The following is a 26,764-nucleotide window of genomic DNA, read 5'->3' as shown; positions in this document are numbered from 1 at the left end:
TGTGATAAAACAATAAAAAATTATTAAAAAAATAAATTCTAATACATTTCAGCCTGTACAAAAAAAAAAAAAGTCAAATGTTCTGAAATTTGGTAAACTGACAGTGGTGAATGTGTTCTATCACTGCAGCAAGCTTCATCAGGATAGCTCAAAAATGAGGGGGAGAGAAGCCCCTCAAGTTTCCCCACTAACAGTAATGTTTTCCTTAATGCACATGCACGACTGCCATTAACTAAGTACTTATGAAGATACAGAAGTTTCGTAAAGTTTTGAAATTTTTACCCCAAAATTTTTGAAAGGAGTTTAGAAATGAAGCACCAGTGCCCCCTACTTTTGAACAATGGGTTCAAAACTTTTTCCTCAAAAAAAAAGTTGTGGGATGTTAATGCCGATTTCTCTGTCAGGAGGCATTTGAGAGTGCAACTTTCTTAGTATTGCGCTATACAACATGATTTTGGTTCCTGGGTTATAAATGTCATTTCCTAATTGGGACTATCATGAAAACATAGGAAAAGTTTATTATACTGCAAAAACTGTTTTTGTGGGACATCCCGCAACACATTTTGCTGTACTTTTTCAATGAATATCTCATGACTCTCAGCCAATTCAACATAGTTTGTGGCAGACACAAAAATGAAGTTTCTGGAGTACAACAACTACTTTCAAAGTAAGCACCACACAATTAAACAGGAAATAACTGTTTCAAACCAGGAATAGAACATTGTTCAAATTTTGCTATGCATTGTTCTGGACTCCTTTGCAACTACTAGGATATTTCCTCCAGATTCTTCCACTGTTTGCTAAAGGAAGTGCAGAATGGGTGTTTGTAGGTCAGCGTAAAGATTTTCACAATCGAATATCAGACTTATGTAACTTGGTGAGTTTTCTCTTTCACTTTCTTTTCACTGAACCAATGTATTTTCTTTTATTGCTGTTTTTTGTGTGCCAGCTTCCTTATTAAACAGTTCTTTGAGAACTACACTGATGAGGCTTAATATATTTCACTTAGGGGGCCTCTGTGTTCACCAGCCATGTGCACACATGCCAAAATTGCTTTGAATGTAGGGTTTTGCTCTTCGCTTAACATATTTGTTGCAACAATCAGTAATCAATAAGACAGAAACAAAAACATTAGATCAGGGAAGGCACTTGACATCCATAAGGGAGGAAAGCACAACCAAAAATTTTCAAAGTGCCTGGATAGTTTATTTCATCCAAGCCAAGAAAAAGATGACCTTTGCAGCCATTTTTAACTAGCATAGGGAACATAAATCCAGAAGCTGACATCAGAGAGGGGCTTTGCAAGGCACTGTCCCTGAGGTCCGCACTCCTTTGCTCTGGCTAAACTGTTATTTTTCCCTCTCACTGCAAAACAAATACAGTATATGTGGGTGATATATTCCTGGACTTTGGCTGGATATGACAATTCACTGATAATAGCAAAGTTTCTTATTTCCAAAGGTGTGGCTTGTACAGGAGATTCTAAGTGAAGAAGTCAAACATGGATGAGGGAAACTGTGGATACAGGGGTTGAACTGTGGATAGTAAGTACTGTCAGGACTGGTAGTGGAGTTTGAAGTTTTAGTAGAGATCATACAGAGTTTAAAAGTAAAGGAAAGACTTTTTACACTACAGTAACAGTCCCAATAGTCCTCAGTTAGCATGTCCAATGACTCCGCATGTTTCAGAATTATAGTAAATTAAAAAAATTTTTTTTCATGTTCTGAGACAGCAGCATGGCAAAGGGTTAAATTTACCCATTTCCCCCAAATGCCATGTTGATTCTATTCACCTGATTTCAAAGTCCCAGGGCAGGTTTCGTTTAAAGGATTAGAAGGAAAACTTGACATCAACCACACAACAGATGGCTGGCTTGTTGCTGCCAAAACAATCTTTAAGCCTTTTCCTCTTCCTTGCATATCATGAATGAAGTCAACTGAACCTGCAATTTTTGGCAAATAGAGGACAAATAACCAGCAACATTGGTGTTTTCTTTCCTTTTGGGCTATTTGCCTGTAAAAGTCAGAGGCAAAACAGGATTTTCTCCATGCTTTTTCAGTATTGTTTTTAAAGCAATATCACACACTGCCCCAGATCTCCTTCCTCCCAAGAAAAAACAACCCTAGGCTTTACTGCCGACCCTGCTCTTGGGCTCTCCTTCTAGATCTTTTGATTTTTCCAGGTTTTTCAACTGGATCCCTACATTCTTTTAAAACGACAGGTGATGGTAAGTGGTCTGAAATCACCATCATCTCCCCATTTCACAAATTGTCTTATATTATCAACCACGAACCTGCAGAAAGTTTCATTTTCAAGATTTTCAAGTATGTTTGAAGCAGACATATACAATTTATATTACAAATAGGGAAACTGCAGTTCCTGTGTCATATTTAGTCCACGTGTTCAGTGAGGTTTCCTCTTTTGCCTCCCTCCTAGACTTAGGCCACATTTACATTGACTATGAATGAAACCAATTAAACCTGCAGGTGTTGCAGTTCAGAGCCAGCTGCAAACTGCAGTGTGCAGACAAAAAAACAACAACAAAAAACCAAACAAACCATGAAAGCATGTAAAAGAAAGCTGTTAATGTGGATCAATTTTCTGTGGTTTGTGTAATCACTAGGGTTGGATAGGTTCATTCAAAAGAGCCTAAAAGTCATAAAAAAAACTTCTGACTTTTGACTTCTGAAGCAGTTTTGAACCATGCAGGAAAGGTGGGAGGGGCAAATCCGAATTTGAACCACTTACCTTTTCTTGGGAAATATTCCAAAATGTTTGAATGTCTCCCAAGGTTATTTTATTCCTTCCTCCTCCACTTTCCATAGTCTTCTTGTCCCTCTCCCTCAGCCTGTGCTGGGTGAGGGACAAGGAGAGGAGGGAAAGCGGAGGAGAAAATACCTTTCTTCTCCACTTTCTCCACTTTCACTCCTCTTCTTGCCCTTCTCCCTTGGCTTGTGCTGGGCAAGGGACAAGAAGAGAAGGGAAAGCGGAGTTGGAAATTCTTTCCTACTCCGCTTTCCCTCCTCTTCTTGTCTCTCTCCCTCGGCTTGTGCTGGGTAAGGGACAAGAAATTCTTTCCTTCTCCACTTTCCCTCCTCTTCTTGTGACTGGCAGCCTGAGGTGCAGTGGGGAAGGCCTGCCTACTGCTCCCTGCATGGCTCCGGAGGCCAGGGAGGCAGGTAGGCGCCCTTGGGATGGGCCAGGAGGAGCAGCTGCACAAGTGCTCCAAGTTGTGGGAGGGCAACTAGAGCCGACAACACTTATTGCGGAATGGAACATTATTCTTTATTTACAGTATTTATATACCGCTTTTATCACCCCTAGGGTGAGGGAACACTGTACTATGATTTCTGTTCTCCACCAATTTAACGCAGTTTGTGCCACACAAACAAAGTTTCTGTAGTGGAACAACTACTTTCAAAGTAAAGACCACCCAATGAAATAGGAAATAATGCTTTCAAACCAGGAACAGGTTTTCTTTATTATTAAAAAATGTTTTTTTTTGTAAAAAAATTGAACATTTGCCAAAAATCCATAGAGAAGTCAAAGGTTATGAAATTTGGTGAGCTAACAGTGGTCCTTGTGTTCCATCACTGTAGCAAGCTTAATCAGGATTGGTCTATAAATGTGGGTGGGAGAATCCTCTGAAGTTTCCCCAGTGCTCTTTTTTTCCCTACTGAGCATGCGTGTCTGCCATTAACAAAGTGATTTGTAAGTTTCTGAAGTTTCAGAAAGTTTTGAAAATTTGTTTGAGAAATTCAGAAGTGACTTTAGAATCAAACTTCCAGTGCACCCTACATCCGAAAAGAGTTTTGAACCATTTTCTTTGATCAACCAAGCCTAGTAATCACTGTTTAGGCCTCAAACTTGTCCCATAATAGCTCCTGAGAAAGTCTGATTTGGCCAAGGTCATGCAGTGAGTTTCCATGGCTGGACAGGGATTCAAACCCCGATCTCCAGGGTTCCTATGCTCAAACCAATACACCATGCTGCTCTCAAAAGCCCCTTCAGTGCCCATTTCCTTGTGTATGTGAGTGGGATTGGGTTGTGTTTTGCACCCCTCCCATTGGCAAAACTGTGCTCCTGGAATGTTGTTTATATGCTTTCAACCCAACACTGATTTCCAGTTGAGTCTGAAATGGAGGGGTTATTGCTGTGGTTGCATAGTCCTTTTCTACATAATTGCTATTTCCAAATTGTCACTTGGTTGCCATCCTTCTGGAGATACATCTTTCTTTAGTTCCTCTGTCAGGAAAGACTGCCTACAAGGCTGCAGGCAAAGTTCTTGCCCCTTTTAAACAAATTGCTACTGCATGTAGAGTATATGTTTAACTTTCATAGCATCCATGACACAAAATTAGGGAAGCTGTTTCAAACGTGGCTTTTCCTGAATGCAGGATTTGCATTTATAACTGCAGGAATGTCTCAGAGCATAAACATGGTACTGTGTTTTCTTTATCTCATTCCAATTCTGTGCCAATTTATATTCAAATGTGCCATCTATGTTTGTAAACTGGTTTTATGAAATTAGAATTTTCCATTAAATATGGAAGAGGAAAGGTTTGGAGGGCAGCCAGTAGGACAAGGAAGGTATTAGAAACTGTGCAAACTGCCAAGACGCTTGAAATCCTGGCCAACATTACTCTGCCCTGACTACAGTTTAGGAATAGGCATGTCTACATTTTCTTCGAGTACCACTAGCCTTCAATACATCTTTAGTTCAGTTTATATGTTTTTCCCATTGCTGTCCAACTCCTGCATCTAACAGAAAAGTAAGTTAACCATTTATCTCTCAAGATAAGGACCTCTTTGGATTATTGCTTAGCATAGTAGTTCCTGTCTTCTAGAAGTCCCAGGCATTTTAGCTAATAGACAGGAATTCTGAGACCTGACATCCAAACATCTGGAGAGCCACAAGCTTGACATCTCTGTGCTAGAATACTGAAGCCCCATTTACACTACCATATAATCCAGTTTCTGAATCTAGATTTTTTGAACTTGATTATATGGCAGTGTGGATTCATAAATCCAGTTTAAAGCAAATAAACTGGATTCAGAAACTGGATTATATAGCAGTGAAGATCCAGCCCAGTTGGCTCTTTAATGGACTCCCTCCAGGCTATTGGATCCTAAAGTGCTTTTTTGCTTATGATTGTAGCAGATCTTATCCCTTCTTGGCCAAAACATATCACAAAGGTCTTTTGTCAGTAGCTAATTTCTTTGCTTGATGGGCATTCCTCAAATATCACTCTGTAATCATTCTCATGAGTTGAGCTACATATATATTGGCACCTCTTTCTGATCATCGGCAGAATGAATCTCCTTCTCCCCATGCAGATGATGCTTGATAACATAGACTGGAGGACAAGTTTCGATCATGGCAATAGGGCAAAATAATCTAAGCAGTGATTTTGAATATAAAGTAGTTGACATTAGTTTAAAATTCCGTTACCAGAACTCCAAACATAAAATTTATCAGATGTGGTGATCTGCTAAGTACTATTTATTTAGGTTTGTCACGTACTATAAACTTGTAAGTTAGCTCAAAAAACTCACAAGTCTCTAATCTGGAGAATTATTCAACTCAGACAATAATAGGAAAGGTTCACTTAGGAGTGGTTAAAGAACCAAAGGCAGAGGATATGTGTGTGGAAGGGGAAGTAAGTTAGAAAATACCACAAAAGTTAATAAACTATGGAAAAAGTAGACAACTACTCTCACAAAACTTGAACCTGGGATCAAGGCTGCATCATCCATTGATGTTTCAAGAAGGAAAAAACAAAGTGTATCTTTACATGCCAAGCTAAACTGGGTTTCAGTATTGAATGATACAAGGATGATTCACAAATTCACATTGCTTCAGAAGGGATAGGGCATGTTAAAGTGAGAAGGTAATGTTGCTGGCCCTCATTTGCACAATAACTTTTTTTCATGTTTGCTGTGATAAATACCTACATTATTTCCAAATTAGGTCTGTTTTGGGATAGAGAAAATGGAAATTCCTCTTCCCTAGATTTCATAAAAAACTTGGTGGGGAACAATGAATGAAATGTTCTCCTGCTTCTTTTTCAGAGATGTGAAGTCCTATTTCGTGCAGAACCTGAACATATTCATCTAAAACTACCACCCAAGGTAAATTTGTTACCCTGTGGGGAAATGCATATTCTAAGACAGTGATGGTGAACCATTTAGAGGAAGAATGCTCAAACCAGAAGGGGATGGGGAATTGAGCATTGGGGGGGGGGGGGGGCGAGGGTGAGTGGGAGGGCAAGCGTGTAGAGGGTGTCCAAGTTTTTTTCCTGATCTTCAGGAAAAAACATAAAAAGTGGCTTTGGGACCAAGCCTTTAATCAGTAATTTGAGCAGTGTAATAAGGGATACAAATTAATATGATTGACAAATGGAATGGCCCTGGATTATGATTTGGATTGCGTGATTTTAATTGATGTTTCCATAATTGATGTTTTTAACTGCTTGGATTTTAATGTATTTGTTTATTTTATGGCTATATATATGTATGGCATTGAATTGTTGTCTGTTGTAAGACCACTCTGAGGCCCCTTCGAGGTGAGAAAAGCGAGGTACAAATGTGGCAAATAAATAAATAAATTTTATTTCTTCCATCTGAACATGATTTTCTCTTTATTCCTGTGCCTTAGGCAGTGTTTTAAACCCTTCTTTCTGCAGATGTTTTTGGAGAAAATCTTCCTGAATGTGGGTTAACTTTACCTTGACTTTGCCCCAGACAGTCTTTAGAGCTCCCTCTTTTCTCCATCTACAGCAGGGATGTAGAATTAATATTTTTGACCTTCCAAGTAGCCTGTGCAGGCTCAATTGCCACAGTGCCATCCTATTGACTTCTTTATTTCCAGTACTACCTGACCTGCCAAAACAGCAATAAGTGTCCACCATTATGAGGTACCAGGAGGTTAGAAGCTGGGCTCCCTTGGAAAATTTGAGCATGATCAATGACTAGGTAAGGGCAGCCAGTCTACTTGCTCCCATCTGGAGAGCACTGATTCTCAAGAAAAGAAAAGAAAAGCTGAATCAATGAATTAGGGATGTCAAAACATTCGGCTGCAACTGCTGTTTTCTCTGCACTTGCTAACTGGCTATATTGTCGCTTCCTCTCATACTGAGGAGTTGAAAAACAATTATTCAAGGAATCCAGAAAGAACAGCAAACTAATCACAGTGGAAGCCAAAGCAGCACAAATATAAAGTTAAAATTGTGGGATGGGAGAAGTGACAGGTAACTTGTCAGAACTTAAACACCAAACACTGGGAGGGCAGTAGGTTAAAGCAGGCAAGACATGACATCACATGTGTGACACAAAAGGATCAGCATGGCTTGGGAAATAAGGCTGACAGAAGAAATTATTTGTCTGTGGCAAGTTTAGAGAAGTAGAGTAATGAAATGGAAGAGGCTTCATAGGCCATTGAGTGGCACTTCCTGCTCAGTGCAGGATCTCCAGCTAAAACATCCCCAGCAGATACTGGTCCAGACTTTTTTGGAAGAGGCACAGGCCATTGATTCTTTTGCTGGATAGCTCTCACTGTCAAGAAGTTCCTTCTAATGTTTGAAGTTCCTTCTAATGTTTGATTAAAATCTAACTTCAAACCATTAGACTTGGTCCTACACAGGGAACAGGCCCTTTCTCTGTGGCAGCCCTTGAGGTGTTTGAAAAATGCAGTCATGCAACCCCTCAGTCTTCTCTTCATCAAGCTGAGCATGCTTCGCTCCCTCAAACTTTCTTCATACGTTTTGTACTCCATATCTCTTATCATCCTTAATGCCATTCTCTAAACCTACTCCTTCATAAAGTGAACTGAATACAGTACTCCAGGTGAGGTCTGACTAACACAGTTTATAGTGGGAATATTATTACCCTTGATTTGGAAATTATGCTTCTCAATGCATTAATGCATTTACCTTCTTTGTTGCAGCATAACACAACTGGCTCACATTCAATTTATCACCCATGATAATCCCAAGGTCGTTTCTGCATATGGCCTAAATGTAGATTTTTTTATTTGTCTTCACTGAATTTAATTGTATTAATTTCTATGAACTTTCTAGTTTATCTTGGCCCTTTAGAATTCTGTTTCAATATTCCAATCTATTTGTTATGTCATCTATAAACTTGATAAGGATTTCCTCCACTCCATCATCTAAGTCATTGATCAAAATGCTGAAGCATAATGGCCCTTCAGTAGATCCATGCGGCACTCCATTCAAGAGCTCTTTCATGTCTGAAGTACAGCCATTGGTCACAACTTTCTGAGAATAAACATAATTGAGGTCTGTGGACCCAAATATAGTGCCAGTCCTTGAAGTCTTGGTGGAAAAAAACTACTAACCCTCCACATCTAATAGTTTAAGTATTATATCCACTGAATTTCAGAATCACATGCAGTGCTACATCTTTAGGTTGAATGATTACTTGCTGCATTTACATATTTAATCAAGGAAGGCTGTGATGATAGATGTTGGTCGCTATTTGCCCTCTACAACTGTGCAGGCAATTTTACTCCAACAAAATAAGCAACCAGTGTAATATGACAATTCTGTTAAATAGGAGCAGTACTCCCTCTTCTGATAGAAAAGAAGATAGAATTGTCCTTGTACAAGCTTCATGTTCAAATGGACCTTTTCTAGTCCTTCACCTGGATGCATTGGTACAAAGGGTTAAACTATATAATTTTAATCTATCATCTTCATCCATGCCACCTACATAACATATGCAAATATATTTCATTTAATTACTCCATCTTCTAAACAACTCTGTGGAATACCTTTATGTATGGAGGAGAAGCTAAGACAATAGGTTTCTTAGTTCTGTCTCATTTATCACATGATAAAGTGGAATCTGAAAATATGTGTGCTACGTGGCTGTTGAATTTATTAAAGAAATGCTACTTACAACAACAATGCTACTTGATAATGAATTTACAGCAGATCTATGATGCAAAGTATTTTTGGTATAGTCCTTTTCATATCCCTTCCAACTGGATAGTACTAGGAATGTGGATAAACTTCTAGGGCTGGGCAACCACGGAAAAATTTGTTTCTAAATTCGATTCTTTATTAGGGTGCGCTGGCGTTTCGAAATTCCTAGGACTTCCGAAATTTGAGATTTTAAAGTTTCGTTATTTATGAAATTTTGTTATTAATTACGAATTTTGTTATTAATTACGAATTAATGGCGGACATGGTTGCGCAATATGCTAAAAAAAACCTCCAAACGGGACAGGGGGAACTTCTGAAGCTTCCCTCTCCCTTTGTTGTTGACTGTTGGTGTGATAAAACAAACAACAACTATATTATATTATATCATTATAATATTATTATATAATATTATTATATTACATTATTGTATATTATATTAAATTATTATATATTATATTTTATTATATATTATTATATAATATTATTATAATATTATTATATTATATTATTGTATATTATATTATATATTATAATATATTATACATATATATTTATACATATATATTAATGGATGGACACCTGTCAGGGGTGCTTTAATATACAATTATATTAATATAATACAATATACAATAATAATAATAATAATATAATATAATATAGTAATATAATATATAATAACATAATATAATATACAATAATAATATACTATAATAATATTATATTATTATAGTATATTATTATTGTATATTATATTATATTATGTTATTATATATTATATTACTATATTATATTATATTATTATTGTATATTGTATTATATTAATATAATTGTATATTAAAGCACCCCTGACAGGTGTCCATCCATTCTTAATAATAATTACATTACATTACATTATATTATATTATATTATATTAGAATAGTTTTAAGCTGCTGGCCAAGGAAGACTTTTAGCTGGGTTGAGACAATCCGTTTCAAAGCGGTTTAAAGACTGGATTCTTACATCGGATTGTTTTTGGATGGACATTTCATTCTGACTTAATCTTCTGCTTTTGGCCATGCTGTGGGCTTGGGACAGTTTTTTGAGAACACTTTTCCTTGCTTCCACCCAATGTTTTCTAACCCTGTGATTCTGAAGCAGTTTGCTTGAACTGCTCTTATCCCAGATTATATACCAGGATAATCTGGATTATTTGCTAAATTATGTTTTTGGCACAGCAATTTGCTACAGACTTTAGTTCTTGATACTAGAAGTAGATACACTGAATTAAGTGCTTCTAGCTATTTTTGTTGTTATAATAATAATATTATAATATATAATATGATATAATATAATATGTATAATATATTATAATATATAATATAATATACAATAATAATATAATATAATATAGTAATATAATATATAATAACATAATATAATATAATATACAATAATAATATACTATAATAATATAATATAATATTATTATTGTATATTATTATTGTATATTACATTATATTATTATTATTATATTACATTATATTACATTAAACCGTTTCAAAGCGGTTTAAAGACTGGATTCTTACTTCGGATTGTTTTTGGATGTTTCCTTCTGACTTAATCTGCTTTTGGACATGCTGTGGGCTTGGGACATATTTATATATATATATATAATATGATATATTATAATATAATATATACAATTATAATATAATATAATAATAAAATATAATAATAATATAATATAATAATAATATCGTAATATAATATATAATAACAATATAATATACAATAATATTATATTATTATTGTATATTATATTATATTATAATATATTATATTATATATATTATATTATAATATATTATAATATATAATATTTATATTATATTATATATTATTATACTATATTATAAGGTGGGTTATTTGAGACCACATTGCCATATAATCCAGTTTAAAGCATGTATTGGGGGATTTTCTGCTTTGATATTCTGAGTTATATATGGCTGTGTAGAAAGGTGGGTTATCTGAGTCCGCATTCCTGATAGTTCGGCTGATCGGCTGATCAGTAAACACTAAACATATTCATGAATTTCCTGCTGTTATATTAAGACTCTTACTCATGCTGTGACACTTTCCCCCTCCCCCCCCCAAAAAAATTGAGGACCCCTGATATATAGTAATAATAATAGTTTGAAGCTGCTGGCCAGGAAGACAGCATGAGGAAAGGTGGCTGGCAGGAGGGGAGAGACTAGAAGTGGGGCAAATGCGCCGCTTGCTAGCTTGCAACCTGGGAGGGAAGAGAAACGGAGATGGAGAGATTGTAAAACTTGCACCAGAGACATACGAAATAATTACAAAATAATTACAAAAATTGGGGGAAAAAATTCGATTCTTAATTACTCCTCACACTATTCCAAAATGGCTCGATATTGGATCGTAAGCTAATTTAAATACGAATAATTAACGAAATACAAAATTAACGAACGAAATCGCCCAGCCCTATAAACTTCCTGTTTCTGCTTATTCCAATTTGGAGTCAATCTACTACAAGCTGGCAATTAATCTAAAATTTTATATCCAGAAATGCTTAATTTGTGAAAGTCACATAATCTCTCACAGGGCAGATCTAGACAGCACCTTTATTGTGGAAACTTCTGCAACAATGCTGTCTAGAGTAAAACTCTGGTGTGTGGCAAATTAATTAGATAATGTCTTCTTGGAAGGTGCTGGACAAACCAACTACTTCCGGACTACTGCAGTCCAGACACCATTTCCACAGTTAGCCCAGAAAACTGTGGGAATCCCAACCCCTCCCCAAAAACTGTTTTCCTCCCCCCCCCCAGTGCATCATTACTACATGCTGGGAGAGCTCTGGCAATACTCTACTAGAGGCCGGTAAGTTTTCCTTACTTTTAAAAGGGGTTTTAGGGCTTTTGGGGTGGGGGTTACAGTCTCCCAGTGTTATACTGGGAAGTCCCAGTACAACATCTGGACACTAGGGCTGGGCGGTTTCGTTTCGTTAATTCGTAATTCGTTAATAATTCGTTAATTTTTTCAATTACAAAACGATAACGAACCATTCTGGAGCAATTATTAAAAAAACGAATTTTCAAAAACGTTTTGTAAATGCTTCGTGTTTTGATATTGTATTCGTTTCGTTATTGTTTTGAGGTCGTTTCGTTATTATTTCCGCATGTCTGGGCCAGTTTTATGGTTTAATTAGTGAAAAAAATATATAATATCACACCAACAGTCAACAACAGAGGGAGAGGGAAGCTTCAGAAGGTTTTGGAGGTTTTTTAGCGTATTTCGCGGTCGCGTCCGCCATTAACGAATCGATTTGTTATTGTTTCGGAAATCGATTCGTTAATTTTTTGCCATTTACGAAATTTCGTAAATATCGAACTTTTTAAAAGGAAAATTTTGTAATTATTTTAAATATCGAAACAAAAAAAAACCCCAAATACAAATCGATTTTAGAAACAAATGTTTCCGTTGTTACCCAGGCCTACTGGACACCTACCCCAGAAAGTGTGCACTTTTTGGGGTGTATGTGACCAGGCCTCCAGGATAATGGGCTGTCTGGAAAAGCCCACAATCTTTCCCCAAAACAAACTCCATGTAACTCATGCCTTAGGAGCCCATTTCATTGTCCTGCCCATTTCCACAGGGTTATTTTATTTTTGGTGATAGGTCATCTGCCCTTCCCAATCTGAAAGCCTAAATAAAAGCTGAGTTCACATTCAGTAATATGTTTACATTGAAGCAAGCTTCCTTTGATGGAAGCAATCTTCCTTTGCCCCAGGAAATACTGAAAAAAATGGTTCCCAAGAGGCTGTCTCTGATTTGAATTTCATCCGAATGTGTTGCATATCTCAGGCAAAGACAATAGAGTATGAATATCTTATTACAGTATTTCTTAATACGAGACCATGCATTTCTTTTTTCAGATTCAAATCAATTTTTAACTTTGTTACAGCAGAAGAATTGTCTTAAAGCTATTCATGGAACTATAGCAATATTTCAGCATTTTCCAGATGGCATTCCTCCACATCATTCCTCTGGGCTTGATAATACTGAATATAAGGAGTATTTGTTGTGGTAAGGTTTACTCTGTTCCACTAGGTAACACTTTTTTTATTTTGCCTGGCTTTTCATTTCACTATGAAAGCAGAAAACCCCTAATATCTGACCCTACCAGACATTCTGACCCTACCATATATTCAGTTGGAAAAAACTGATTTGCCAAGATTGTGTGTGCATTTATTTTTATGTACAGTCCAGATTCACTGGGAATTGAGAAGGGCAGTAAACAAATACCGCAAATAAATAAATAATAAATAAGAGTACAGGACCTCTGCAAAATAACCAGTTTTCAGAAATAACTGCAGAAATGGCAAGATAGAGTCCAGGAGTTCACTGTAATTATGGAGTTTTCTCCTACTTCCCTAATTTTGGGTAAAACTGGGTTAACTGGTTTTACCCCAGCTTAGAGACTAGAAGTTCCTGGATATAATCTAAACATTCAGTAGCACTTCTGGTTGATGTACTGTTTAATGTTTTTTATCTTGTTGTTGTTGTTCATTCGTTCAGTCGTCTCCAACTCTTTGTGACCTCATGGACCAGCCTACGCCAGAGCTCCCTGTCGGCCGTTACCACCCCCAGCTCCCTCAAGGTCAGTCCAGTCACTTCAAGGATGCCATCCATCCATCTTGCCCTTGGTCGGCCCCTCTTCCTTTTGCCTTCCACTTTCCCCAGCATAATTGTCTTCTCTAGGCTTTCCTGTCTCCTCATGATGTGGCCAAAGTACTTCAACTTTGTCTCTAGTATCTTTCCCTCCAGTGAGCAGTCGGGCTTTATTTCCTGGAGGATGGACTGGTTGGATCTTCTCGCAGTCCAAGGCACTCTCAGCACTTTCCTCCAACACCACAGCTCAAAAGCATCGATCTTCCTTCGCTCAGCCTTCCCTAAGGTCCAGCTCTCACATCCGTAGGTTACTACAGGGAATACCATGGCTTTGACTAGGCGGATCTTTGTTGCCAATCTGATGTCTCTACTCTTCACTATTTTATCGAGACTGGACATTGCTCTTCTCCCAAGAAGTAAGCGTCTTCTGATTTCCTGGCTACAGTCTGCATCTGCAGTAATCTTTGCACCTAGAAATACAAAGTCTGTCACGGCCTCCACGGTTTCTCCCTCTATTTTCCAGTTGTCAATCATTCTTGTTGCCATAATCTTGGTTTTTTTGACGTTTAGCTGCAACCCGGCTTTTGCGCTTTCTTCTTTCACCTTGATTAGAAGGCTCCTCAGCTCCTCCTCGCTTTCGGCCATCAGAGTGGTGTCATCTGCATATCTGAGGTTGTTAATGTTTCTTCCAGCAATTTTCACCCCAGCTTTGCATTCATCCAGCCCCGCACATCACATGATGTGTTCTGCATACAAGTTAAAAAGGTTGGGTGAGAGTATGCAGCCTTGCCGTACGCCTTTCCCAATCCTGAACCAGTCTGTTGTTCCGTGGTCAGTTCTGACTGTTGCTACTTGGTCCTTGTACAGATTCCTCAGGAGAGAGACAAGGTGGCTTGGTATGCCCATCCCACCAAGAACTTGCCACAATTTATTATGATCCACACAGTCAAAGGCTTTAGAATAGTCAATGAAGCAGAAGTAGATGTTTTTCTGAAACTCCCTGCCTTTCTCCATTATCCAGCGGATATTGGCAATCTGGTCTCTTGTTCCTCTGCCTTTTCTAAACCCAGCTTGAACATCTGGCAACTCTCGCTCCATGTATTGCTGGAGTCTTCCTTGCAGGATCTTGAGCATTACCTTACTGGCATGAGAAATAAGGGCCACTGTACGGAAGTTTGAGCAGTCTTTCGCATTTCCCTTTTTTGGTATGGGGATATAAGTTGATTTTTTCCAGTCTGATGGCCATTCTTGTGTTTTTCATATTTGCTGGCAAATGGCATGCATCACCTTGACAGCATCATCTTTTAAGATTTTAAACAGTTCAGCTGGGATCCCGTCGTCTCCTGCTGCCTTGTTGTTAGCAATGCTTCTTAAGGCCCATTCAACCTCACTCCTCAGGATGTCTGGTTCTAATTCATTCACCACACCGTCAAAGCTATCCTCGATATTGTTATCCTTCCTATACAGATCTTCTGTATAGTCTCGCCACCTTCTCTTGATCTCTTCAGCTTCTGTTAGGTCCCTGCCATCTTTGTTTCTTATCATACCAATTTTTGCCTGAAATTTACCTCCAATGTTTCTAATTTTCTGGAAGAGGTCTCTTGTCCTTCCTATTCTGTTGTTTTCTTCCACTTCCATGCATTGCTTATTTAAAAATAGTTCCTTATCTCTTCTGGCTAACCTCTGGAATTGCGCATTTAACTGGGCATATCTCCCCCTTTCACTGTTTCCTTTTGCTTTCCTCCTTTCTTGGGCTACTTCCAGTGTCTCAGCAGACAACCATTTTGCCTTCTTGGTTTTCTTTTTCTTTGGAACGTACTTTGTTGCCGCCTCCTGAACAATGTCGCGGACTTCTGTCCATAGTTCTTCTGGGACTCTGTTTACTAAATCTAGTCCTTCAAATCTGTTCTTCACTTCCACTGTATATTCGCTAGGAATGTTAGTGAGATCATATCTAACTGGTCTGTGTATTTTCCCTGATCTCTTTAGTTTTATTCTAAATTGGGCAATAAGAAGTTCGTGATCTGAGCTACAGTCAGCCCCAGGTCTTGTTTTCACCGACTAGATGGATGTCCGCCACCTTTGGCTGCAAAGGATGTAGTCAATCTGATTTCGGTGTTGACCATCTGGTGAAGTCCATGTATAAAGCCGTCTTTTAGGTTGTTGGAAGAGAGTATTCGTTATACACAGCGAGTTTTCCTGGCAGAATTCTATCAGCCTGCGTCCCGCTTCATTTTGTTCTCCCAGACCATGCTTGCCTGTGATCCCAGTTGTCATTTGACTTCCCACCTTGGCATTCCAGTCTCCTGTAATGAAAATAATGTCTCTTTTTGGTGTATTATCCAGTAGGTCCTGCAGATCCTCATAGAACTGATCTACTTCTGCTTCTTCAGCAGCTGTGGTTGGGGCGTATATTTGGATCACTGTGATGTTGAAAGGCTTTCCTTGCACTCGAATTGAGATCATTCTGTCATTTTTTGGGTTGTATCCAAGCACCGCTTTAGCGAATTTCTTATTAATTATGAAGGCTACTCCATTTCTTCGATGTTCCTCTTGTCCACAGTAGTAGATCTGGTGGTCATCTGATGTGAAGTGGCCCATTCCAGTCCATTTCAGTTCGCTGACCCCCAGAATGTCTATCTTTAGTCTTGACATCTCGCCAATAACGACATCCAATTTGCCCTGGCTCATAGATCTTACATTCCAGGTTCCTATGGTGTGTTGATCTTTAGAGCATCGGATTCGTCGTTCGCCTCCAGTACCGTCGGCCGCTAGCCTTCCTTTCGGCTTTGAGCTAGCTGCGTCATCACATCTGGGGCTAGTTGAACTTATCCTCTGCTCCTCCCCAGTAGCATTTTGGCCATCTTCCGACCTGGGAGTCCCATCTTCCAATGGCATACCGACATATCTCTGGTTGTACTGGTCCATTTAGTTTTCTTGGCAAGGATACTGGAGTGGTTTGCCATTGCCTTCCCCAGGGATCACGCTTGGTCTGACCTCTCTGCCACAACCGTCCCGTCTTGGGTGGCCCTTCACGGTTTCACTCATGACATCATTGAGGTGCTCAAGCTCCAGCGCCCCGACAAGGCGGTGATCCTTTGCTGGAGGTTTTTTATCTATATTATGTTTTATGTATACTGATCTGTTGAAAACCACCTTGATTCGCCAATTGGCTGAGAAAGGCGGTATACAAATACAGTAAATAAATAAATGAATAAATAAATAATTTCTATCCCGCCCTTCCCACCCAATGGGTATTCAGGGCGGTTAACAACATGTAGCGGCAAACATTCAATGTGTAGAATGTAAACAACAAACAGATAAATTACCATAAAACAAATAATAACACATTAAAAACATCAGTATGTTCTTGCCATTAGTCCCACTTTTTAAGGTGTTTATTAAAATCTTTCCTCATTATATAGCTCTCCAGAACATTTTTTTGTACAGAAGTAGCATCCATAATGTCATGATTCAGAGTTCTTCTGGGTATTCATTTGTGTAATTAGAGATATAAGTCATGTTAACTCAAAAGGCTGTGAAAAAATTATTGGAGTCCTGGAAAAATTCTTCAGAGGTTAGGATCGTATTTTTCATTTATAAAAATGTTGTGGTTTTATTAATTTTATTTTAAATGTTCTTTGAAGGAAGAAGCATTTTGTTTAGATATGCATCATTTATGAAAGTCACACAGTTCTTCAACTGTTGCTTAGATCAGTGATTCTCAACCTTTGATCCTCCAGGTGTTTTGGATTCAACTCCTAGAAATCCCAGCCAGTTTACCAGCTGTTAGTAATTGTGGGAACTGAAGTCCAAAACGCCTGGAAGAGCAAAGGTTGTGAATCACTGGTGTAGATAGAATGCACAGCCCAAGTCCATTCACCTAATTACAGTGCTATTGTTTACATCATTGATCACAAATAAATCACAATTAACATTAATAGGATTTACCAGCATAACTATCTGGGACTGTGGGGATTGAACTCAAATTCATGTACTTACAAAATATGTGCTCTATAACTGAGCTGTGCCCAACTGAGTTGGGGGTGCTTTGAATGCAATTTTCCTGCTTCTTGGCAGGGGGTTGGATTGGATGGCCAATGAAGTCTCTTCCAACTCTATGATTCTATCCCTCACTGACAAATACAGTGGACCCTTGGTATTCACTGAGGTTTGGTTCAATGACACATGCAGACACACATCCATGGATACCAAACTCTGTGAATTCTCAGGTTCCTTCACATATAATAGCGTAGTAAAATGGTCTTCTTTATATAAAATGGCAAAATCAATGCTTGCCTTTAAAAATATTCAAACCATGGGTGATTGAAACCTTGGATACAGAATCTGTGGATATGTATAGCATGTTGTAATTGATTGCAGTAATAAATAGCTTACTAACCTTTATATGAATGAATTGTTTATTGTACTAGCCATAGGCCATGACATCAGTAATATACTAACTTTATAAACACTTTCCAATATAAACCTTAAAACATAACAAGAATTAAAACTAAAACAAGTTCTTTAAAATTATGAAAGCAGAAACAATAACCTTTATATAATGCTTGACCTAACAAGGAACTGGTGTATATCTTTTGTTTTCTCTAGCGTTTGGTAATTTCTCATGTGAGACATATGGAACAAATGCAGAATATGGAAAAAACACTAATATTACTTGCAGGAACAATAAGGCTATTACATCGGTTGCAGTGAAATTCTGCCCTTACAATAATTGCAGTTGTCCAGCTGTCCCTGAAATCAACACATTCGCGGGAATTTATACATCTAAGGATAGAAGAATTTCACTGAAGTTGGACAATTTTGCCATCCTGATTTTCAACAATGTACAAATATCAGATGAGAGATGTTATGCTTTTTATCTTTACTCTTCCAATGGGCGCAAACCTAGGAATATCCGTTTTACCGTTGTTGGTAAGTTTGAGAAAATAAGCATGAGCATTAGGCAGTTTCTATTCTTCTATATATATATAGACTGGAGTTATATGCAAATTCTTCTACTGTATGGAGCCTTTGGAAGGGAAGCCTTTATATTTCTCTATTAATACCAAATAACTGTTGTCACACAAATAAGAAAACCAAGGTATACAATTCTCAGCTCATGGGAATGGAAGGTGGGAAGTATACAAATACAAATATAACAATACTAGTCTTGCTTTTGATAATTTGAACACCTTTGGTTGAACTTTTAGGTCTTTAAAACTACGTATTTCCTATCAATTTGTTATGTAGCTCAACCTGTTAATAACACCTATATATTTTTCAGCGCCCTATACTAAACCACAGCTCATGAGGAAGAAGGAAACTGTTGAATGCACAGCAACTGGAGGGTATCCAGATAAGCACCTTTATTGGTTTGATTCCAATGAAGCCAACCTAACTCACAATGCAACATTTATGTCTACGCAATATGTGGATGGCTCATTCTTTCTCAACAGTTCTCTCCACCTGGATTCTCTTGCCAATGAAAGGACATATTGTTGTACTCTGAACAATACAAGTTGTCATTCTTCCCAAAGTGAGTTTCTTATTTATTTTTACTTTTTTTCTTTCACAATAATTCACTACAAACTTAGCTAGTTTTCTTGCCTATTTGGCACCCCATTTCCTAACCAAGCTACACTACATACTGCAGTTCTCTTACAGGGATCTCATCATATGGACATGTTCCTCTGTTTCTACCCATTTAAAATGGATTCTTATGGAGGACTTCTATTTGTGGTTGTTCATGGGATTCCATTGCAGCATGTGGAAATGGGAGGATTTTGGAGATGGGCAGAAATCAACTCCTCTCCCAGTGCATATAAACTCTTAAAATGGGTATACTTCCTTGGGATGGGAAGTGGTGGATTTGTCTGATTACTGTGTGATGTTTCAGTTAGAGTGTTCTTGTGGGTAGTCTGCTAATGCTCCTTCTGTTTCCATTAGTGGTTTAAAGACAGTGTGGGTCCCACTGAAATAAGTGTTTGAAAAAAGTCTGACCCCCACACTGGCAGTCTTTAGGAGGAGCTTGAAAACTTGGTTGTTCCAATGTGCCTTCCCTGAATAAAGGAAACAACACCCTGATCTGACCAACATTCTGCAATATTTCCTCTGAAGCACTTTATCTACCTGTTGGAGTAATTATCCTATATTACCCTAAAAAAACAACAACCCCTGCTTAGACATATTCAATCTCTGTTCACAACCAGTGTTTTTAAATCTTTAAATTTTTAATCTATTACATTTGGCCCTGCCCAGTGTGTTGGATTTCTTTGTTTTAAATTTCTTGTGTTATCGTTTATATGTTATTCATAATATTTTGCATGTATTTTATTTTGCTTTGCCTGCGTTGTGTTTTATTGATGTATTATTGTTGGGGCTTGGCCTCATGTAAGCCTCCCTGATTCCCCTTGGGGAGATGGTGGCGGGGGATAAATAAAGTATTTTTATTATGTTATTTCTCATTAATAACATTTACCATTTTGCTCTGACTCTGTTGACAGCAGATCAAGGGAAAACAGATGTATTCCCCCACCCTCCAGATATATATATATAGTCCACAATCCTACACAACTATTGCCTATTATGTAATACTGTAAAAATGTTAAATTTTGGTGTAACCCCCACAAACCCCACTTGTCAAAAAGTAGCTGCTGGAATCTATAGGAAGGCATTCCATGTTGATCAAGAAACAGCTGCCTGACATACCCACTCTAACCCTTGAGTGATCTCTGATGCCAAAAAGGACCCTTTCACAAATCATTCTCACACTGGAGACCAAATTGCATGAGTGAGAAAAGGAAGGTCAGGCAGCTGCTTTCTAATTTCCAGGGGAACAGATTCCTGTTGATTGCAGTGGTTGCTTACCATAATTGGGATTTAGAAGATATTCACAATCTCATAAATGTAAGGCTGCCTGGGGATTGTGAATATGTAGTAGATGCAAATAGGTAACATAGGTTATATATTTGCAGTTGTTCAACAGATTTCCAACCATTATAAAAAAATGGATGCTCCTTCAAATCAGGTACAAGTCAGAAAAAAATGTAAATTGTATTTTATTTAATCTTTAAAATTATACTTTAACTTTTATACTTGCTGCATAGAGTAGAATACATAAAAGAATAAAACCAATTGAACAGTAAGAGTAAAGGTCATCTAAAAAAATTAAATTGTTCAGCAAGATTTGGTAACTAGCAAATATTGTCAACTGCAACTTTCCTCACTATCGATGGGGCAGATAGGATTTGCAGTCCAATGCCTGGAAGGCCACAAATCCACCACTATCGCCCTGACAAGAAAATAGAACACACCAATGGTAACAACAGGGCTGGATCTATATAGCCAACCCCCCCCCCCCCTCTTTTGGCTTGGATTGAGTAATGAGCAAGTACCATAATATCAGAGTATGGTCAACATAGTAAAATGTATAAATGAGGAAGTGTACACAAAATTGAGAGAGGCTTTATCTGAATCTATGGGGGGGGGGAGTTTTCACTCTTTCCTCAGATGAGTTGATTGACTTGAAGTTCAGCTTTCAGCAACAGAAGGAAGGCAAAGAGAAAAGTGAGAAACACGAGGAAACATACAAAACCGGGATATTTTAAAACAAGCTGGAAAAGTGTTATTCAGGATTTTCTATGCCAAATTGGAACAGTTGGAGTACAAAGCTGCATTTTTCTATGCACAACAGGCTATTGATTGAATGCTTGGGAATGTGGATGTTTTAGCAACAGAAATGGGAAATAGAATTGAAGATCGGATAAAGGAAAACCTATTCACATATGTAAGCAAAATTATACTTGAAAGCGTGTGATCCCTGGTTAGGAAGAGTGTGCTATTATTATTATTATTATTATTATTATAGAAATTCAGACCTTGACTAGAGATAGTATATTTGAATTGATTCATGCCATCTGTGACTTTTATGACTTGTTGAAGTTCACAGGCCAAGTACGTAAATAAGCCCCATCATTCCTTTGTGTTATCTTCAGTGTCTTTTCTCAGGTGATCCACCTCTCTCACAATTTTTCTTATTATTTCTTTTTCAGAAAGCATGGTTAAACATGAGCTAATGGTTATCATTGCTGTGGAAGGTGATTCTGTCAATATGACATGTCACTTTAACCATCTAGAACTGATAGATGTATATTTGAAACGAACCCTAGGGAAGCCCATGGATGTGATATATGCTACAGCATATGGAAAAGACAAGAACGAAGCTCCTGAATATAAAAATCGTACAGAATACTTTCAGCTGAACAACACAGTGATGATTACACTACAACAGGTGAAGAAGAGTGATAGTGATGCATATGTGTGCGAAGGAACCCTGCTAAGAAACAAGCAGCCTCATATAGTGAATAGCAGCAGTTTCATTTTAGCAGTGAAAGGTAAGAAGATTTTACTATGACAATGGCAATTACTTCTATGGGAAAACTGAAAGCATAATACATCATCCCTTCCAACGGATGGCAATCTCAATCCTCTGTCATTCCATTTTTTCAGATATTTTAAAATATTTAGTTTTTTCCTTCTTCCCACTTCCTCCTCTGTTCTCAGATTACTTCAATTGCTGCACACTGAATTCAAAGTACCAAAGTAGTTTGCATTCAGTTAACTTAACAGGAGAAGAGTGGAAAACAAAAGGAAGAAATTTGCCAGTAGCTCAGGCAAATTTCTTTCTCACTTATAACATTTGCTCAAATCTGATGTTGCTTGCCCATAGGCATTCTACTTTTCATCTGTGAAATGTTGGGAGGGTATGGTAACTTTAATTTATTTTATAGCTAAAGGAAAAACAAGCTTGTATGAGTGTGTAGGTGTGCACATGGGCACACTATGTAGATTTTCTAGATATAGACAAAGTATTTTTAATGAATAATACAAGTAGACATAGAATCTAGAAACATGATTCTATCTCTCTTTTTAGCAATCTGCACAGTTTTTAAATAAAATGAAATGATACAGACTCCATTTTGAAAACAAGAGTTTTCCTTTTTGTTCTTAATTGCTGTCTTGTGGTAAATCTATAGATAAGAGACCTCTAAGTCTCATAATCAACAGTCCTTCTCATGTCTTTGCCAACTGAGAGCCATGACTTCCTTATGCGAGTCTCTGTAATATGGCTTCCTGTTTTAGCCCTCCAAATTCATTGGACTTAGGGGCAAAGGATCCCCATGAAAGTAAAAAAAATGAATAAAGAAATTGCTTTTCCCCTGAGAGACTATCTCTCTAGGAATTTCTAGGTCTTCCAGCACAACTTCATGGACAACTTCCAATGGAAGCTGAACACAGAATCACATTGGAGGACCTAGATATTTATAGAGTGGTGTTCTCTCTAGAAATCTTTAGGACCCCCAGCATGACTGGAGGAAATTGACTCTAGTGTCACACTGGAGGACCTAGAGATTTCTAGGATAACATTTTAAAACAAATCCACAAATACTCCAATCTGCAAAAGTCAAAACTATAAATGTATTCATGCTTCCTCAGCATATACCCATTGTATGATAGCCTCAGTTTCATCATCTTGTACAGGTTTACTCAGAAGAGAGCCCTGCAATGTTGAATGGGAAATACTGTGCTGAATAGGAGATACTCACTGATAGGACGACATCTTAAATGAAGATTATACTTCCTCCTTGAAGTATCATCTTCTTCTGAGAACCTATAATAAATTTCAAAGCAGTTAAACTACATTCTGTAATTACATTACATGGAAGCATTGATGAGGCCAAGGAGACAGCATTTGCTCCTAATAGATAAGGAATTGTCTGTGGCTTTGTTGTGCTCCACTTAAGTTAAGAGGGTCAGTGGAAGGGACTATTATTATATCCACCTTGATGTTAGACTCTAGATAAAATATGCATGTGAGCAATTTATTGAAGAGTTTAGCACAAATGAGGATCAGAACCAAAAGTAAACACATTTTTCCAGCATAGGGAATGGATTAATTTCAGTATAGGTTAACAAGCAAAATAACAGAGTAATATTAATTCCTCACTTTCTTCCTCTATCTAAACTTCAGAAAAGACAGAGGATTCCTCATCTCCCTGGATGTTGCATACCCTCGTCTTCCTGTCGTTGCTGGTAGTTTCTATACTGGGATGCTTTTTTCTCTCTCATATAAATGTGAGTATGCTAAGAGTGCTACTCTGTTTGGTAAGTGACACCCATCTTGCAGTATAGCAGATTTGTTTTCTTCCAGTGAGGTCATAGAATGAGAAATGTATCTTTCTCTGGAAATATTTTAAAGCAATATCCAAATTATAATAATGAAGTTATATCCAAATAGCTCTCTCTTAAGGAAAACATTCTTTCCCATGTAAATGGTCTCCGAGTCCCAATGGCTATTCTGCACTAAACAGTGAGCCCATGTGCGGCCAGTTTGATGTCCAGGGTTTTTGCCCCTGAAATGCTTCGGGGGCCATACAAATTACCAAAAGATGAGAAAAGAAAATGGAATTGGCCTGAAGTTACTTCTGGGGCCCTTTACACTACACAGCTATAACACTATGATTCCACTTTAACCATCCTATGGACTAGCTGTCCAAGAGCCTTTCCCTCTGTTTGTGATCAGGTAAAGGGCAGTCCAGGGAGTATGAAGTGGTCCAAAAGCCACAAATATATCTTCAGGGAATCCCAGGACTACAGTCCCCAACCCCCTGTTCTACCCCATTTTATGAACTGTATAGGGCTCACACTAACTCTTTTAAGATAAAAAAGGGAGAAGACAAGTTATTCAGATCATGAACAAACATATTGGTTTGACTAGTGGACAGAATTATCCTTATTTGACACAAATGACGAACCCCTACTAATAAAAGACAAGTCACAAAGTAGTTCTGACCAAGAGGACAGAGTTAAGAGGTTCCTTTATGTGTAAGGATATAAAAATTGTTAGTAGTCTGATAGAGATCTCTCCTGAGCAATGCATACTAATTGTGGTCTGTTTTCTACTCCCCTTTCCTTTAACAGGTCAAAAAATACTGCAGAAAAGGAAAGGGACAGGAATTGCAAAATATAGTCTATGAAGATATGACTTGCAACCTGAGATCCAACACAATGGCTAGATCAAATCTGTATAGTGTAACATGAATAATATTGCTGAAGGCTTCTGGAATTCCTATTTATCCTCCTATTTGTTTTGAGATTTGCAATTCATTTTGGGAGGTTTATCCAAATGTGTTTAATCGATGCACTGGTTAATATATTCAGTGCAAGAGTATTTTCACACCATGCAATTATAGCATCTTGATTTCACTTTAAAGGCTGTGGTTCTATCCAGTGGTTTCCTATCCTGGGATTAGCTGTTTACTGAGGGTTATTTAGGGTCCTCAGTCAAGGAGGGTTTAGTGTGTGTGTGGCTCTGAGCAAGCCAAAGAGACTGTGCATTCCCTATACAGACAAAATGAAATAATTGTGCTATAATTACATAGTGTGAAAAGGCCCTTCATCTGTATTGGCTGATTAGAATTTGATGCTCAAAATGTACATTCTGACGTCATTTTTATGCTTCAAACTGTATGGAGTTTCAATAGCTCAAGAGCTCTTTCCTTGGATAGACTATTTTTTTTTAAAAAAGTGATACCATTCTTATGACACTCTGGGCCCTTCCAGACAGGCTCTATATCCCAGGATCAGATCCCACATTTTCTGTTTATCCCAGATTATCTGGCAGCGTGGACTCATATAATCCAATTTAAAGCAGAAAACCTAGAATTGGATCTTGGGATATAGGGCTTGTCTGGAAGGGGACTGTGTCTTTGCTATGTTTTTTTTAAACACATGATGCGTTATTGACAGCATTTAATTTTGCATTTAAGAGAGATCGTGAAATAGTTACTATGGGTTTAAACTGTATAATTCTTTCTGATGATTTAGACATACTTGATTTGAAAACACAATCATTGTGTTGGAATGAGATTAGCAACTATTACATATAGGATATTTACTGGGTTTATCTAATAATGTAGAGATATTAAAAATTAAAGTTTTAAATATCTCTACATTATTAGATAAACCCAGTAAATGTTTAGGGATTGATGTTTAGGAATTCTAACTTTATAATTTTTCCTGTTTCAGACAACTCTTTGTACATTACCTTGTAATATTAGATAAGACTGAGGCAACTGGAATGGCAGTTAAATGCATGGGCATTGATATATTTTTCAAGAGTTGTGCAGCTGTTTTGTAAATGGCTTGGCTGAACAAGCAGAATGATGTATTAGTTTTTTCAGCTTCATAAATTGTTGGAGCTAATGTAAGATTGTCTATTTTGATGAAGCACGAGAAGTGAAAAAATAAAATGTTACTTTTGATGAAGCAAAGGAAATGTCTTCACTTTTTAAAGTGGTACAAAATAAAGCAATGCTTTATAACAAATATTGCCGGTGGTGATGTGGGCTGTGAACCATATGTAGAGAAAGCAGTTCTGTATCCCACAAACACAGTGGCATTTTTGTGTGAGTGAGAGAGAAAAGCACCATATTCTCCCCAATGTAACTGGGTCTACTAGACTTGTGCTGGGAGTTCACAATCTCCCAGGTGCGGGGGATGCATAAATTGTTTTGTAACAGACTCTTTCCTAAGCTTTGCTAAATAGGTTTACTAGGATGCTTTTGGTGTTTCAAGAGGTGGAAGAAGCAAATGTCTCAGAACCTCTATTCTGTCTTTGTTCAGGATGTTCAAAATATAATCTTCCGCCTTCCTCTTTTGCTGTTGTATGAATGAGCTCTCGGGCCCAAACTTCCCTGCCACTAAATTCAATGAAACAATTGTATTGGCCTGGTGCATCCACATGGCACACCAAGCTAATGCAATTGAAACAATGATAAGACAATTAATTCAGCTTGATCACAGGTTTAAAAAACACCCAAAGAGATCAGAATCATTCAGGAGGATTCAGACCTTTCCTGGTTTTGGGGCAATGGAGACTGTCATTTTGGATCCTCATGTGGAAACTGAGATTGCGTCCCCACCACCATCCTGCACTCCCTGGACTGAGGCAACTTGGAAAGATGGGTTGGCTGTGTTTTCTTACCCTCTCTGCACCCCCACTCTCCCTAAAATTACAAAATGAGCCCTTATAATCCCTGCAGGCTCTTCCTTTCCTGAATCTGCCTCATACAGAAACGAGGGG

The 26,764-nt window shown here is 37.7% G+C and overlaps 1 protein-coding gene and 1 long non-coding RNA gene across 2 annotated transcripts in view; both read left to right on the top strand.

The window, feature by feature from the left end:
• The window catches only part of LOC132768558 (uncharacterized), a 32,523-nt gene extending 13,371 nt beyond the window's left edge, over positions 1-19,152 (top strand). Inside the window, exons 2-5 of the long non-coding RNA XR_010909443.1 lie at positions 6,073-6,132; positions 12,911-13,032; positions 18,229-18,552; positions 18,905-19,152. This is a non-coding gene — a long non-coding RNA (uncharacterized lncRNA). The remainder of the gene's footprint in view (positions 1-6,072; positions 6,133-12,910; positions 13,033-18,228; positions 18,553-18,904) is intronic.
• A 1,961-nt stretch (positions 19,153-21,113) lies between these two features.
• Positions 21,114-25,943, top strand: LOC132768559 (T-cell antigen CD7-like). The gene is made up of 3 exons (XM_067463808.1): positions 21,114-22,013; positions 23,651-23,754; positions 24,601-25,943. Exons 1-3 carry the CDS (start codon positions 21,677-21,679, stop codon positions 24,718-24,720), a joined length of 561 nt encoding a protein of 186 aa, XP_067319909.1. The 5' UTR covers positions 21,114-21,676; the 3' UTR covers positions 24,721-25,943.
• Positions 25,944-26,764: the final 821 nt, after the last annotated feature.

Source organism: Anolis sagrei, chromosome 2 (genome assembly GCF_037176765.1).
Source record: "Anolis sagrei isolate rAnoSag1 chromosome 2, rAnoSag1.mat, whole genome shotgun sequence".
Classification (NCBI taxonomy): domain Eukaryota; kingdom Metazoa; phylum Chordata; class Lepidosauria; order Squamata; family Dactyloidae; genus Anolis; species Anolis sagrei.
Note: the sequence above shows the minus strand (reverse complement) of the source record. Positions and strands in the feature narration are given on the sequence as shown.

What these genes read in the sequence shown, in the direction of transcription:
- LOC132768559 (XM_067463808.1), top strand. Translation starts at nt 21,677, where the DNA reads ATGGTTAAACATGAGCTAATGGTTATCATTGCTGTGGAAGGTGATTCT. An exon ending in TTTCATTTTAGCAGTGAAAG is followed by an intron (nt 22,014 to 23,650) that starts GTAAGAAGATTT and finishes TCTAAACTTCAG; the next exon opens with AAAAGACAGAGGATTCCTCA. An exon ending in TTTTTCTCTCTCATATAAAT is followed by an intron (nt 23,755 to 24,600) that starts GTGAGTATGCTA and finishes TTCCTTTAACAG; the next exon opens with GTCAAAAAATACTGCAGAAA.